At 51.7% G+C, this 14,132-nt stretch overlaps 5 protein-coding genes across 5 annotated transcripts; 3 read left to right on the forward strand and 2 right to left on the reverse strand.

The window, feature by feature from the left end:
• Nucleotides 1–266: 266 nt before the first annotated feature.
• PC9H_000183 (uncharacterized protein) lies at nt 267–2,263 on the reverse strand (the record flags this gene model as incomplete). Its single annotated transcript, XM_036769845.1, has 13 exons — nt 267–350; nt 410–536; nt 588–645; nt 694–886; nt 938–999; nt 1,068–1,102; nt 1,152–1,377; nt 1,432–1,558; nt 1,609–1,693; nt 1,747–1,824; nt 1,888–1,965; nt 2,022–2,048; nt 2,100–2,263. 13 exons carry the CDS (start codon nt 2,261–2,263, stop codon nt 267–269), a joined length of 1,344 nt encoding a protein of 447 aa, XP_036635690.1.
• A 1,340-nt stretch (nt 2,264–3,603) lies between these two features.
• On the reverse strand, nt 3,604–5,085 carry PC9H_000184 (uncharacterized protein; the record flags this gene model as incomplete). Its single annotated transcript, XM_036769846.1, has 6 exons — nt 3,604–3,706; nt 3,788–3,901; nt 3,957–3,999; nt 4,057–4,189; nt 4,272–4,360; nt 4,413–5,085. The coding sequence occupies 6 exons, from the start codon at nt 5,083–5,085 to the stop codon at nt 3,604–3,606; spliced, it is 1,155 nt and encodes a 384-aa protein (XP_036635691.1).
• A 125-nt stretch (nt 5,086–5,210) lies between these two features.
• Nucleotides 5,211–6,023, forward strand: PC9H_000185 (uncharacterized protein; the record flags this gene model as incomplete). The annotated part of the gene is made up of 1 exon (XM_036769847.1): nt 5,211–6,023. The coding sequence occupies one exon, from the start codon at nt 5,211–5,213 to the stop codon at nt 6,021–6,023; it is 813 nt and encodes a 270-aa protein (XP_036635692.1).
• Nucleotides 6,024–6,699: 676 nt separating this feature from the next.
• DNAJC2 (DnaJ (Hsp40), sub C, member 2) lies at nt 6,700–8,095 on the forward strand (the record flags this gene model as incomplete). Its single annotated transcript, XM_036769848.1, has 4 exons — nt 6,700–7,096; nt 7,149–7,378; nt 7,432–7,760; nt 7,822–8,095. 4 exons carry the CDS (start codon nt 6,700–6,702, stop codon nt 8,093–8,095), a joined length of 1,230 nt encoding a protein of 409 aa, XP_036635693.1.
• A 583-nt stretch (nt 8,096–8,678) lies between these two features.
• On the forward strand, nt 8,679–11,314 carry PC9H_000187 (uncharacterized protein; the record flags this gene model as incomplete). Its single annotated transcript, XM_036769849.1, has 13 exons — nt 8,679–8,695; nt 8,753–8,897; nt 8,975–9,157; nt 9,215–9,375; nt 9,434–9,783; nt 9,848–9,880; nt 9,937–9,986; nt 10,049–10,110; nt 10,173–10,277; nt 10,363–10,418; nt 10,474–10,925; nt 11,024–11,169; nt 11,299–11,314. The coding sequence occupies 13 exons, from the start codon at nt 8,679–8,681 to the stop codon at nt 11,312–11,314; spliced, it is 1,776 nt and encodes a 591-aa protein (XP_036635694.1).
• Nucleotides 11,315–14,132: the final 2,818 nt, after the last annotated feature.

Here is a 14,132-nt window from a genome sequence, read left to right on the forward strand (position 1 = left end):
CATAGCCACGATGGTGTTGCTAGCTTGAATCGCCACTTACACACTTTGGCCAGGCAGCTGTGCAGCAGCAGTCTAGTTTGCATATAAGTGATGGCTATGGAATACACGTCTATTGTCCGGGAGCGGATTGAGAGGGTTCTAGCTGATCTCCAACGTGCACCCTGGGTAAACTACAGTCTAGCTATATGTTGAAAGCGAGAAACATACGCACGCATGTCATGATGTCCATATGATGCGCCCAGATTTTTGTCTTTCGTGTGAATTTGTCATGCTCTCGAATTGGTCCCTCTTCGTTTAACAAACAAGAACCGAGATATTGCCATCATCATGGAGCCCAGAGTGACCATGACCTGTGAGGAATAGCGAAATCATGAGAATAAGATCACGGCTGCAGGTGGAACAGACCTACGCCGCAGAAGATGATGGACCTTGACCAAACGATCTCGGCGTCCTCGCGCCCAAGTAGAGCTCCTTCGACGGGAGTTCCGATCAACATAGCAATGGATACAATAGAGAAAGCGATTCCCATCCTGATACTATATTTGCGTGTGACTTAGGTCCTACAAGAATATGGGAAATCAACATACCCAAGCTCGCCGACGTGGCTGCTCAGTTGCCCAAGTAGCGGAGCGACCAAGGATACATCTTTCATACTCATAAGTATGTCGAAATCTGAAGGAGCATCATACTCACATGCGCCAGAGGAGAAACCATACAAGGCACCAAAAGCAATGATGCTCGGAAAACTGTGGATTCCGAGGAGGCTGAAAATCAAGCCTGCAGAAATAACGATAAAAGGGATAAGCATATTATACACTCCCAAGCTATCCGCTAGGAAATTTGGCAGCAGTCGTCCGATCATACTGCCTGAGTTCAGGATGGTCAACTAAGAATCGTATTTAGCTGGGAAAAGTGAACACTAGAGGGGTCTACTCACAGCATAGAATGCTACGCTCGGGTCGATGCCTTGGGCTACAGCATAAAGCTGCAAATAAAAATCTGGGCATACGAGTCCGTCAACCAATATCCAACACTGTAGGGCATGCACGTGGGGGCCTGGTACGCACAAGGGAAGAAGAGGCCAAGATTAGTCAGGAAGGCCCTGATCAGGATCAGTTGGTTTTGATCGAAATAGCCAAATAAGCACTCACCCCAGGACGGCAATGACGAAGGTCCAATCGGAAAGGATACCCTTCACTTCCGGCCGCGGAGCAGGACGACCCACCGTCCTATCCGGAAGGCGAGTCTTCATCAAAAGATTCGCAATGAACAGCAGCACTGCAACCAGCGCTGCAGTAGCTCTGATGCTGTTCGCAAATGTTGTGCGCTGTGCAATCTTGCTTAACATAATGGGGAAAACGACGCCTCCCACAGATGCTAGCAGTACAAGACTTTAGTTTAGAGCCTACAGATTTTTCGGAGAGGACATACCGCCTGACACAACGATACCACTTGCAAGGGCCCTCCGGCGTTTGAAGTGATGGCCAACAATTGTCAACGATGGTAGGAACAAGATGCCCTGTCCGATACCCATTCCTACTCCTTGACTCAGAAACACCTGTAGCAAGGAAATACAGAGACTTTCCGACACTACAAGGGAATACATACCTGATAATAATGATGTGGTTTTGCTAGCGAGACCATAAACATCGAGAACACATAGAACACTGAACCGAAAATCATGGTGTGGTGGCTGACATCTCGGATAAGCCGTCAAGAAATGCCGCTGGGAAAAGAGGAACGCACAAGTATCCCGAGTCGAACGCATGCCCTACGACCACTCCCAGAGCGTACATGATGAACAGTTGGAAGCTTCCAATCCAACTGATGCATGATAGTCGCCGGTCAACACGGTCTGTTCTCCTACTTAGCAGCGACGGGACTCACCTGATGTCAGATGGCGTTTTGTTGCTCAAAAAGTCCCGCGTGTAGTAATCCTGATACACGCCGAAGGAATTCATGTAGCTGGACCCAACCATTCAGTATATCGACAAACCGCCCCGACGACAGCGAGTGCTCACCCAAAGGCGCAAAATTGTACCAGGAAACTATTAAACGATTTAGAGCCATGCCGTCAAGAGCATCTGCAAACGACTCACCCGCCAATGATTGTCAGCCAGGCATCTCTACCCCCATCAGGAGGGCCTGACGGCGGTGGACTTTCACCGGCCTTGTTCTCAACATCCAGTTTCTCTGGCCTCCCAATGTCAGGCATGCTCACACAAGCGAGAGTGGGGCTCGCGTTGTAGCTGTTGTCGGCCATAATGATGCTAGCGACCGGGTGGGGTAGGGGCGAGGAGCTTATAGAAAGGAGTGCCAGCCTATATAAAATTTAGCATTACAAAACGGAGGATGCGCCTTCTTACGAAGTCAATGGAAGGAGCACGGAAGCAAACTAGTGCGCGACTACTGCCTCATGGCGTTCCTCTAAACCGAGGGATCCATTGTGCGAGAATCCGAGAGCCTTATATCGTCGCGCCGTGTATCATGAGTTCCGTAGGGTGATAGATGCGTGATAAGGCCGAATGTCACTGGCCCGCCGTATTAGACAATTCTGCGCTCGAAACGGGCTCATCGAAAAAAGCGGAACTTCCACGTCCTCGTATCAGCGCAGGGAACTCGACTGCCTTGCTAGAAGCATGCACCCAAAGTAAGAAACGTCGAGATCCATGAAAGAGAGCCACAGGGCTGGTGTTGATGGCGTGCGACGGTAGAAGGCAGGAGAAGAAGTAAAAAGGACGTAGAAGCATAAAGCCAAAACACAAACTCATATGCAGCCGAAACTAATTTTGTCAAACGGAACAGAGGCTCTCTAATGAATGATCACAGCTGTGGAGAAGGTTAATGCGTTGTGAGGATGGCATGAACAGGAAACGCGGATGAGCAGCGGCTGGCTGATGCTGCCGTAAGTGATTCTCCGTGAGCGCGCGAAGATAATCGTCGATAGTCTCACAGCTTGAGTTGTACCGACGGCCATCAGACGACGATGATAGAGCGTCGCTGATGCTCATCAGGGATATGGAATAGAGGAATTTGCTTACTGCTTGGTTGTAACTCGCGACGTCGAAGATCATAAGCCAGAGCAGCGTTGGCAGGATAAATGACGAAAGGATGCGCATTGGAGCATGCTGTATTGCGGCAAAGTCGAAGAGTTAGTTCTCTTTGGAAATGAGCTGAGTAGATCAAGCTTAGAGCTAGGGGGAGCCAGGCAAGCGGGCGAAGGTAGAACCCCAGGTTAGCGTGGACAACGTCACGGGGATTCCATATGCCTTGAAACGACCGGAGTTCGCGTTAGTCGGAAAGAGCCCTCATGCGACTTGGACACCAAGTGCATCACCAGTGACGGATGGAATGGGGTAGGTGCTGAGCCAACCAGCCACCGGCCGAGTGTCGAACGGAAGCCAAGCGATCCATTTCTTGACGTCTGCGAAACCGAAGCATTAAATTACAGTATATTGCCTGCTCTTGACTATGACACGTTCATTCGTCCAAAACTACATCTGCTTACTTGCCTAGCGCTAGGAACCGGTGTGCATCGTACGGTATGTTGAACCCTTACAACAAGGTAAAACCCTCAGTCGGGGTGATCCGTGTGATGCTGAGTTAATCGCCTCCATCTACGGGTGAAGACATGGTGGGAGGTGACATCGATACAGGAGCGGACCGCGTGGTGGGTCGGCTCAGAGGTGGAGGTTTCGTGTGATCACTGGGACGGGAGTATAATTAGCGCGATATACATAGCGGGCTACCTGCGCAATAATTGGAACAGAGTTGGAAGGTCGCATACCCGTCAAAATGCCGGCCCCGTTTCGGGTCTGCACGCCTTTTTTCAACGGCTTTGCGGACTTTGCGTTCAGGGCGAACAACGATAATGGGTACCGGGGAATGTGTGAGGCAGTACCTTGAGAATAAAGAAGTCTCAGACCCTGAACGATCGGCGTAGATACCGGACTCACTTGCTGACGCTGCCAACGCCGATACTACCCATGCCCGACATACCTTAATAGTGGATGGATTAAGTCAAAAATTTCTTGTTCGGAACGGGAAGTGACATGCCTGGAATGCTCATATTCTGCCACACACTTCGGCCGCGGGTACCAACGACAACGCTATCGGGACGATAGAGAGCAATTAGACGGTCGAGCGTGTCAGTTATTTTACCAGGGACGTATTCCAAGATCAAAGAGAGCTATAATAGGCAAAACCAAAGATGAGGACTTGTGGCTGCATGGAATCTGGCAGACAGGAACGCCAAGGGGCATACAACATACTTTGCGATCAGGTTCCGTTTCTACTGCCTTCTCCTGGATATGGCGCATGAACTCACGCGCTTCCTCTCGGATGATATCGTGGTCCTTCTCTGAGGGAATATTCTTGAGAGGCGGATTATTACTATACGGGGTAGATCATACCTAATACGTCTTCATCAACACCCCGACATACAATCAGCTCATCGCCGTCTTGTACAAGGGACTCCAATGCCCAGTCCAGTGCTTCTCTTCCACTTTCGTCTGGACTTGAAGCACACAGAAACACACGAGTTGATCGTGTGCGCTTGTATCCATCAGCTTTGACTTGCAGTGTGAATGAGAACATAGACGCGACAGGATTCTCAAAAGTATCGAAAGACACCTTTGGGGTGTACCCCTGAGCCGCAATCGATGCGGTCGGGGAAAGCGGGTTGGGCAAACTCGACGAGGGTGGTAAGCCAAGCAAAGAGGGCAACGGCGAAGGCGGAACTGCAGGCCCCGGCGGCGGGCTCGACACTTGTTGTCGTGATTGAGAGAAGAGACCGCCAGAGCCGGTAGCTGCGGGCAACGAGTTCCGCAGTCTGGTAGACGACAACGGCGGGAGTGCTACGGGGCCATCCAGTGCGGTAGGGGATGACTGTGAGCCAGGTAGCGGCAAACGTGTGATATAGGGTGAATCCGAGGCAGGAGAGATGGTACCACTTGGAGTGGTAGGCCGCGATGACCTGAGGTCCGGCGTTGCTGTTGGTGTAGGATGAGCGGAATCCCGATTCTTCAACGCTGAGCGCAATGGCGCGGGCGGCAGAGGCTGGTGCGTGTGTCCGTAGTCTGACATGGAAGACGTTCAGTAAAGTCCTGTATGCAGCGGGCGGGATCGTCTCTGAGGAGAATATGGCGGAGTTCGAAATATCGCTCTCCCTGCCCCAACACCGACATCGACGATAACGACAACGACGAACGATGGCAGATAACCCAGACGTCACACAGAAGACGGAGGAGATAGCGACGAAAGCTCCTACCCCAGAGCCAGTGCCCTCCACCGAGAAAGAAAGTAATGCGGCGGAGTCGTCTAAGTCGACGTCGACGTCTCCTTCTCCCGAAGAAGGCGCAGAGCCAACTTCTACGTCTGGGTCGTCCCCGACACCGTCTCAACCAGCGTGGCAAGCTATATACTCTCCCCAGCACAATGCCTACTACTTTTATAATGCAGAAACCCAGGAAACGACGTGGACAAATCCTCTAGAGCCAGCAGCCTCCACATCGCAAGAACCAAGTGATGTCCCATCCACGACGCCCTCCGCCTCCACATCATCTTATAAAGCCAGAGAAGCTGCTGCTCTCGCCGCAGGCATCGATCCTTCCCTTGCTCACCTTGACCCTTCTCTGGCTTATGCTGGGATCCCAGGCGCATCTACGGCGCCGAATGGTCAACCCTTGTTCACTGCAAAGTTCAATGCACGTACGGGAGCGTTCACTGCAAATAACGCCCGTGACCCAACGCATTTATCTGAGTATGAGCGAGCCAAGAGAATGAGCGAGTTCTACTTTGATGTAAACCAGTGGGAGCAAGACCTCGCTACTCGGCAGGAGGAGGACAAGGATGAAGCGGGGAAGAAGAGGAAGAGACCCACGAAGAAAGACTTGGTATGTCCTTTCTTCCAGACCCAAGCGAGAGCAGACTCTCAGAGTATTACAGGAACGGTTCAAGGAGCAGAAACGGTTGAAGAAGATAGCAAAGACTGCGTGGTTGCGTCAGTAAATTTGTTTCATTAAAGACCTACTTCAGTGCACTTCAAATGAACGCATGGCTCTTCACGTTATCGAAGACATTCGTCGTATGGGATTGGCCACGATTATCGGAATAATGTATATTGCATCTGCTGTGTCACTTAGCCCCAACAGTCACCCATTCTCAACCGCTCTTTCCGCGCCCCATCCTCAAGGAAAACCCTCTCTATGATATCAAACCTTTGCACCCGGACATCGATCTCAACCCACTTATCGCACAGCCAACGCTAACTTGAAACGATGCCATGATGAGATCCACATCCCTGCTAATTGCAGAGAGCTTCTGCTCTAAGCTTCTGCGCCCGAGCAACGGGCATCAGGGTCATAATGCGTACGGCACTTCACCATTCAAATTATAGATGCGTGGATCCAGCAGGGAATCGATCATCTACATAGTGAACCGAACAAAGTCGCTGGCAACGACAATTAATCCTCGATCCAGTAACAGCTTGTGTGAGGAGCAATCGCTTATGTAGCCTGTAAGTATCAAATATTAAATCCCTATATCTGATAGTGCCGTTGCAGTTGTGCGAATGTCCAAATGCAAGATGGTAAATAGGAGGTCCCTGTTGGTCCGTCACGTGACTACATGCACAAAATTTTCCACAACTCGGCGAGAGCGCGCGCTGTAGCTGGAGTTCCTCATATTTCGTCAAGTACAATGGCATCTGTGCTAACACTGCCGGTCACCGTGCCCCCTCTCCTTCCATCGTACTCTGCACCTTCGACTTCGACCTCGATTCTCTCCCAACCAAAACCTAGAACATTACTGCCCGCAGGTCCTGCTCACCTCAAGCATCTTCGACTTCTGCACCATCACGATTCTTCTTTTGATCGCCACGATGAGCACCATTCAGCCTTGCAGGAGAAGGAAGATGAAGAGCGCAGACGATTGGCTCAACTCGGAGCAACCGACGATCTTGGTGTAGGCGATGAGGACGAAAGCAACGAGCTACTCAGCCTCGATCCTAAGGAGTGGAAGAAACATGACTACTACGCCGTTCTTGGCCTCTCCAAGTTGAGATTCAAAGCTAACCAGGATCAGATCAAAATTGCTCGTAGGCACGCTTCCTTCAGTGCTAATTGACCGATAATCATTGGATTTTGCAGACCGCAAAAAGGTGCTCAAGCACCACCCCGATAAGAAGGCTGCGCCCACGGATAATAGCACGACGTCGCTACTATATGGCACTGTTAACACCAATGATGACGCATTTTTCAAGTGTATCTCAAAGGCCTATGAGGTCCTGAGCCATGCCGAAAAGCGACGACAGTTCGATAGTGTAGATCCCGAATTCCAGGATCGATGGGACGATGCACCCACTGCTGCCGAACTCAAAGTACGGGTTTCATATACTGTTATTCGATGGAATCTAACCAGTATATACGTCAGGCCAAAATGTCGAAAGCCAAAGATCCTAATGAAGCCTTTTTTAAGGAGATGGCACCGTTCTTTGAGCTGTACTCTCGTTTCTCCCGCACGCAGCCTGTCCCTCAACTAGGGTCGCCTGACGCGTCCAAAGAAGAAGTCGAGGGCTTCTACGATTTCTGGTATAACATTGATTCATGGCGAAGCTTCGAATGGCTGGACAAGGAGATCAATGAAGGAAGCGATAACCGTGATGACAAGCGTTATACTGAGAAGAAGAACAAGACGGAACGCGCCAGACGGAAGAAGGAAGATACTGCTAAGGTTCGGGGACTTGTCGATCTGGCTCTTAGGTACGGGTCTCTGTCTTTGCCTAAGCGAGCTTGATTTAACCATACAACCCCCGTGTAATAGTGTCGACCCCCGTATCAAGCGCATCAAACAAGAAGAAAAGGCTGCCCGAGAGGCCAAGAAGGCTGCCTCACGATCGGGTACCCCGGGTGTCAATGGGAAGGTCAATGGGAAGCCAAGCAAGGAGGAGGAGGAACGCAAGAAGAAAGAGGAAGAAGAGAAGAAGGCAGCGGAAGAGGTGGCAAAGGCCGAAGCGAAGAAGGCAAAGGCTGCTGCTGCCAATGCTGCTAAGAAGGCCCGCAGAGCAGCCCGTGCAGCTGAAGGTGGCGAGGCTTGAGAGGTGTTATGATGTACGTCCTTTAGTTTGTTGATCCATGTAATCGTTACTTCCTGCTGTAGACATGGTTGTTGCTACTGGTATATTACGCACAAGAGTTACTATGAGTCCTAGCCGAATCCATATATGGGTTCGATTCTCTTCGACAAGGCTATTTCCGATCCCTTGGGGCGCCTGGCTTGGTGACAAATCCTCCATTCTGAATGCTCGCCGTATGTAAGTTCAGTCGGTTCCTAGTGTCAAGCGGAATCTGATCAAGTCAGTCTACATGGCTCGTATGCCGGCTTCAGGATCTAAGGGTACAATAGGGTCAATGAAGCCCTTCAAATACGTGCCCTAACGTCGTTCACAGACCATGCATTGAGTCACCTTGCGAGACCTCGGACAGACCATTCTATTCTGCAGTGGCTCGCGCCTCGGTGTCGTGTCAACGAATTGTCGGAATGGGCAAAGTTGTATTGATTTTTCGGGTTAGCTTATGTAGGGAATCGAGTAACTGTAGCGTATTTAGTTCGCTCGACTTCTGCGGGCCTTCTTCATCCCTCTTTTCCCTGGGATTCCTCCGGTCATACTAGCTAACAGTATGGTCTCCCGCCCAAGGTAGGTTACTCCACCAACCTGTGCTATTTACCATCCTCAATGACATCGACTTTGTAGTCAAAGGATTCTGCCCGTCGTGATCCTTGCGCTCTCGCTGGTTTCAGCGACGAGCGCGTTCAATGACTGGAGCGTCCCCTGCTTCCATGGGGAATGCGCCTACGATACCTCCTCAAGCAGCGTGGGCTCCGGCACAGTCCAGCTCGTGAGTCCATCCTCCTCGCGCGCTATTTCTTTCATTAGCATTAACGTGTGCGGCTCCATACGTGCTCTTGATCTTAGTTTGGCTCCCCGAAAGGCATGACGGACATCACCCCTGCCGCTGGATGGGTCATTTTGGACTGCGACCCCAACGCTTTAGATCAAACCATTCGCTTGGTTTGCATGAACGAAGACGAGGAGGCGTGCGGTCATCTCTTCGCTCATGGCGGGCCTCAGGACAAGGTCGTCCGTCTCCCTGAATCCGTAAGTCTTCGATCTCGGGGAGGCCTATCGCCGACCTTTTCTAATTCAACGAAACAGTGTGGCGCTGGACCGTTCGCCCGGATCGCCCACTTGAGTACAGCGGAGGACCAGAGCATACCTGCCCATGTCAGCCCGAAGATCGTCCGCCGAGATGGCGCCACTCCTCAGGTAATCTCGCTGGGTGTCGACGCTAACTGGTTATCCATCGATACAGAGAAGTAAGCGCTATCATTCGCGATGACCCACCGTGCTCTCATCCTCATTCATTCTTTTTAGTCGCGGGGAGATCCAATTCCGCATTGCTGGGATCAACGGCGAGCTCCCGGCTGGGCACTTCCACGACGGGGGGCTACATTCCCGCGAGGACAGCAAAACGTGGTTCCAGTCAGCACTGGTTAAGGTGGCCAAAGCCGCCGTGGTACTTGCAGAGCACCTCAAGGACAAGCCTTTCTTCGCTTCCGATGCGAATGGCGTCGAGGCGTCCAAGACCTTCGACAAGACGATCCCTATCTTCGAGAAGAATGCAACATGCGGGCCGCTGAAAGGCACCTTGAAGGTCGAGGTCGGTGCTAAAGGAAGCATCAAAGGCAACATCGGTTTCGTCGCTGCTGGGAAACTTGGCAAAGGTCAGTGCGTGTCGGCGGCGTCTTCCTGAGCGAATACTGATTATAGTGACGGCGATTTCAATAGAACCGGAGACGGATGACATGGCAACGCTGTACCGTGAGTGGTTTATGCTTTGTGGGTTATAGAGGATCACCTGATTGATTCTACGATAGGCCTTACTTTGGATGCCGACGCCAGCTTCACCGTCCTTGCTAAAGTTGCTGTAGGCCCTTCACCCTCCTCGCACATAACCTTGATTAACCTAATCGTCTTTGCTTCTGATAGGGAAATGAAAAGCGTTCGATTCACCTTCTTGACCTACCTCTCGGCCCCTTCTCCATCCCCGGGTGAGTACTGATGTTTCCCTTGTCACGTCCTCAGAATACCCACTTGCTTCCTCAATTTTTAGTATCGCCAACTTCGGTCCTAAGATCGTCCTGGATGCTTTAGGAGAGGCCGAGCTACAGCTCACATCAGACAGCGTCATTGGGGGCAACTTCAACATCGACCGCAAGTCTTTCTTCTCTAGCAGGGATACAAGAGCACCAACACTGACTATGCGTACCTGCAGTGCAATATGTGATACCGCAGAAGTATAGCCAGCACGTCAAGGACGTGCTCAAGCAAGACGCTATCACCCAACCGAGGGACTCCAGTGCGTATCCCCTCCAGTAGCACAACCACTGCATTTTCACTCCCTCGTCTTGCAGAATTCTCGCTAAAGGCAGCCACTAACATCGCCGGCACCGCCAAATTCAAGGGGCACCTCATTCCCAAGATCCTAGTCGACATCACAGCCTTCGGACACTCGGCCGATGTCTTCGCCAAAGTCGACGTCTGGGCCGCTTTGTACCTTCTCGCCAAAGGCCATGCGTCGGCGTCCGTCAGCGGGAGCAAGAAGACGCGAGAGATTGCGGACCGCGCGTACATCCCACCGTATGGCGTTGCTTCGCGTGACTTGGATGGTTCGGACGGTTCGGTCGCTGGAAAGACGACGGCTGGGTTCACTGGGTCGGTGATCATCAATGCGGGGGTGGAGGTGTCTGGCGGCGTCGAGATTAAGGGCCAAGCCATCGCATTCTTCAAAGCCCTCGCTGGACTGAAACCGAATGAGCCTCTGGGGCTCAGCGCGAAAGCAGGCAAGGCGTGGCAGCTCCTCAGTGTATGTCCCTCCTTCTCCCTCCTCCTTCTCCTGTCCTATCCCCTATCCCCTATTCCATTACATGCGAAACGCGCGCTCATTCTTCGATTTGTTCACAGAAAGACTTTGGCGTTGGCCAATACTCTGCCGAGCTGGCGGCCGTCTCGCACAAGCCTATAAACACGTCCGGAGATGCCTGCCTGAAGAATAGTACCCCCGGCCCTTCCGAGGACGTTCAGACGCTGACCTCGCTCGCTGCAAAAACGTGCGTCTCCCTCCCACATTCTCCTTTTTCCATTCCTACATTCTACCTTTCTACTTATATCATTACCATCTTTCATTATTAATACTTTGTTGTTTTACTGATGGGTGCATCCTTTCGTTGATTCAATAGGTTCAAAGCCGTTTAAACGGCATTGAGAATGGTCGAAGGGAAAGCAGACGGGTCTCGGGTGCATCGGCGAGGGGGGTGCTAAGCATTATCTATATTCGAGGCCCGAACTTGTAAGTACTGTCAGTAGGTGTTGCGACCATATCTACGCTTCCCGTTTTCGCACCCCTATATACACCCATTTCTTCCTGCCAAAGCCCCGATCAACCGATCAAACTCAAGTCCCAAACACTCTGGTTGCATCCTTTCCTCCGTCATTGTGATGTGCGCGTCGAAGTATAAGCATGGTCGATGCGGGCTGAGGGTCCTCTCCCCGTATTCCCTAAGTACAATGTCCCCCTCGAGTTTGAGTATTAGTTTCGGATGACGATTTTGATTGAAGTTCGCTATGGTGAGCATGCTGTCTGAGTTCCTGAACTGATATACTCTACTCCATCTTGGACCGGGCACCCATAGAAGAGGGCGAGGAGACATCGCACTTTGACTCGTATACCTAGGTCTGAAGGTCGGATGTATCAGCAAGGGACATAACATCAATTAAACTGCTGCATGATACCTCAGGAACCTCAAGGTTTATTCCGTGACCAATATAAATCTACGGTTGGTTCTTGCTCTGGGTAGACGAAGGTCACCACGCGCTTCCCGCCAAGTACGATTCCAAAACTGCATTCAATCATTCTGCTTCTGCTGACTTCTCCATCACCTCCACAAGGGGATTGCACCATGCCTCGAGCAGCTTTGATGACCAAGGAATCGGCAACATCAACACAATTCAACTGCGTCACTGATCAGCCGCCAGGTTGCTTGCTCGAGGCAGAGGCAGTGCTATTGATCATGGATGAATAAGTGTTTTAACTGCAATGATTAGCCCTTGCGATTGCGTCGCAATTGGGCGTACATCCGTCTCTCCAACCGCTGGCTGGGCCGTTCTCTCAACTACTATCTAATCCGTGGACTAGTATCGCAATGGTCCAACCAATCTCCAGTCAACTGCACATGCCACCGATGGGGAAGACTAGGACTCGCAAATGAGGAACTCGTTAACTCCCAAAGAAGCAGCGGCGATGCGATTGCTTCATAAGCATCTTGCAAGCACCCCGACTTTTCACCGCGCCTTCGCGCCTTCCCGACGTCGACTTCCCAATATCTGTGAGTGACTCATGATGGTTACTGAGCATTCAAGATTCGTTTATAACCAAATGCCTAGAATGATCCCGGAGCGCTCGAGAGGTCGCTAAGACAGCCTCGTCCGACGCTCCAACTGCTGCGGGATATGCGTTCTGCCTGCCGTCGCTTGCAACTGCAGATCCGGATAGCTCCCGCTCGAAGGAGTTGGATGCATGGGTGTGGTGCGGCGTGCGTGCCCCGCCACAGTCCGCCACTGCCCACCATAGTGCACACTGCAGGAACGGTCTACATGCGCGACACTATAAACATATATGTGATGGTAGCATTGGTGATGCTTCTTAATTTGGGTTATAGGCACCTCCGTAACCCGTGGCTAATTGTATCCCGTCGGGGATAGGCCCAGATTGCTGCATTGTCGAGCCGCCGGGGATGCTGTTATTGCACTATGACGCTGATGAAGGTTCGAATTAGGCGCAAGACACCCGCTACCGGCCCCAGTTGCTTAGCAGCTGCGCGGTTCGCCAACTTCTCCGCCCCATGCGCACGCGAAACACTTCGATGGCGGCGACTGCATATAACATAATGATGCCTGAGGCGGTACGCGTTCGTTCCTATCTAGCTCGCGAAGAATGATGAGATGGCAAGCAAAGGTTCAGACCCAAGTAAGGTATGTCTTTCGCTCGCACCGAAATACCTCGAACCGTACTAGCCGCCCTATGTTTAGCCTGGGCTGGTGCGGATTGCAGGCTAACTCGTCGTGGAATCCCGTGTGTCCTAGCGTCCATATATGTGGCAAGACCTAGATGGGATATGGCAAGATGTGGCACCGCACGGAACATCCACAAGGCGCCCATGATCAGGCCTCAGGACCTTGCTCGTGGTGCTTTCGATCCGCTCATACCTTACAAGTCCGTGATCATCTGAAGCGCGAATCTGCAGTGCATGCTCAGGAAGCGCTGAAGACGCCGCAGTGAATGCGCGAGTCTCTTCTGGCGCTTCATGGTAAGTAACAGTGGGTAGGATATTGGTCAGGCCCCGCCTCTTCGGTGCGCGGCCACGACCGCCGTCGCTCTCACGCGCATATCCTGCGATAGGGCGGGAGAGGCGGGCATAAGGTTCCCGCTTATCTTGGTCTGCTGGTGCGCTGGGTCCCTCCCTTGATGGTGGAGTTGTATTCCCAGCATTCCCGTCGGCGCTCCTCCACGAAACAATAACAATAAGAACAGAACTAGCCTGCGTCGAATGTCATACATACCGTAGAAGGTTAATCGCGATCTTGTCTGGCCCAGTAACTTTATAAGCGACTATTTGACTGGCTCGTCACGTGTCATATCCCGAGATAATTGTCGACATAGTCGGAATGTAAGAGGTTGGCCTTGAGGTAGCCCTTTACGCCGTCTGGCCTCATTGCCGTTGAAACAATACAAAAAACCATTTCTCCAAGGATAACGCGCCTTACCGTGTCTTGTTTTGTGTTGTTTAGGCGTTACCCTAGTATGCCATCATCAGCGCAAAAAAGCTCGGAGACATCTGTTATGTCGCCAGTCGATGTCACTCGACTTTCCGAACCCACGACGGACCTGGTGCATGATTCATGGTGATTCATGATGCATCAGCCCATCGGGCCTAAGACCCACGGCCTCGTCAGCCTCGTTCCCGCTCAATACAGCTCCAGAACGCCAGCCGTGACGATTTTGATATTCGATTCT

This window comes from Pleurotus ostreatus, assembly GCF_014466165.1.
Source record: "Pleurotus ostreatus strain PC9 chromosome Unknown scaffold_1, whole genome shotgun sequence".
Taxonomy (NCBI): Eukaryota; Fungi; Basidiomycota; class Agaricomycetes; order Agaricales; family Pleurotaceae; genus Pleurotus; species Pleurotus ostreatus.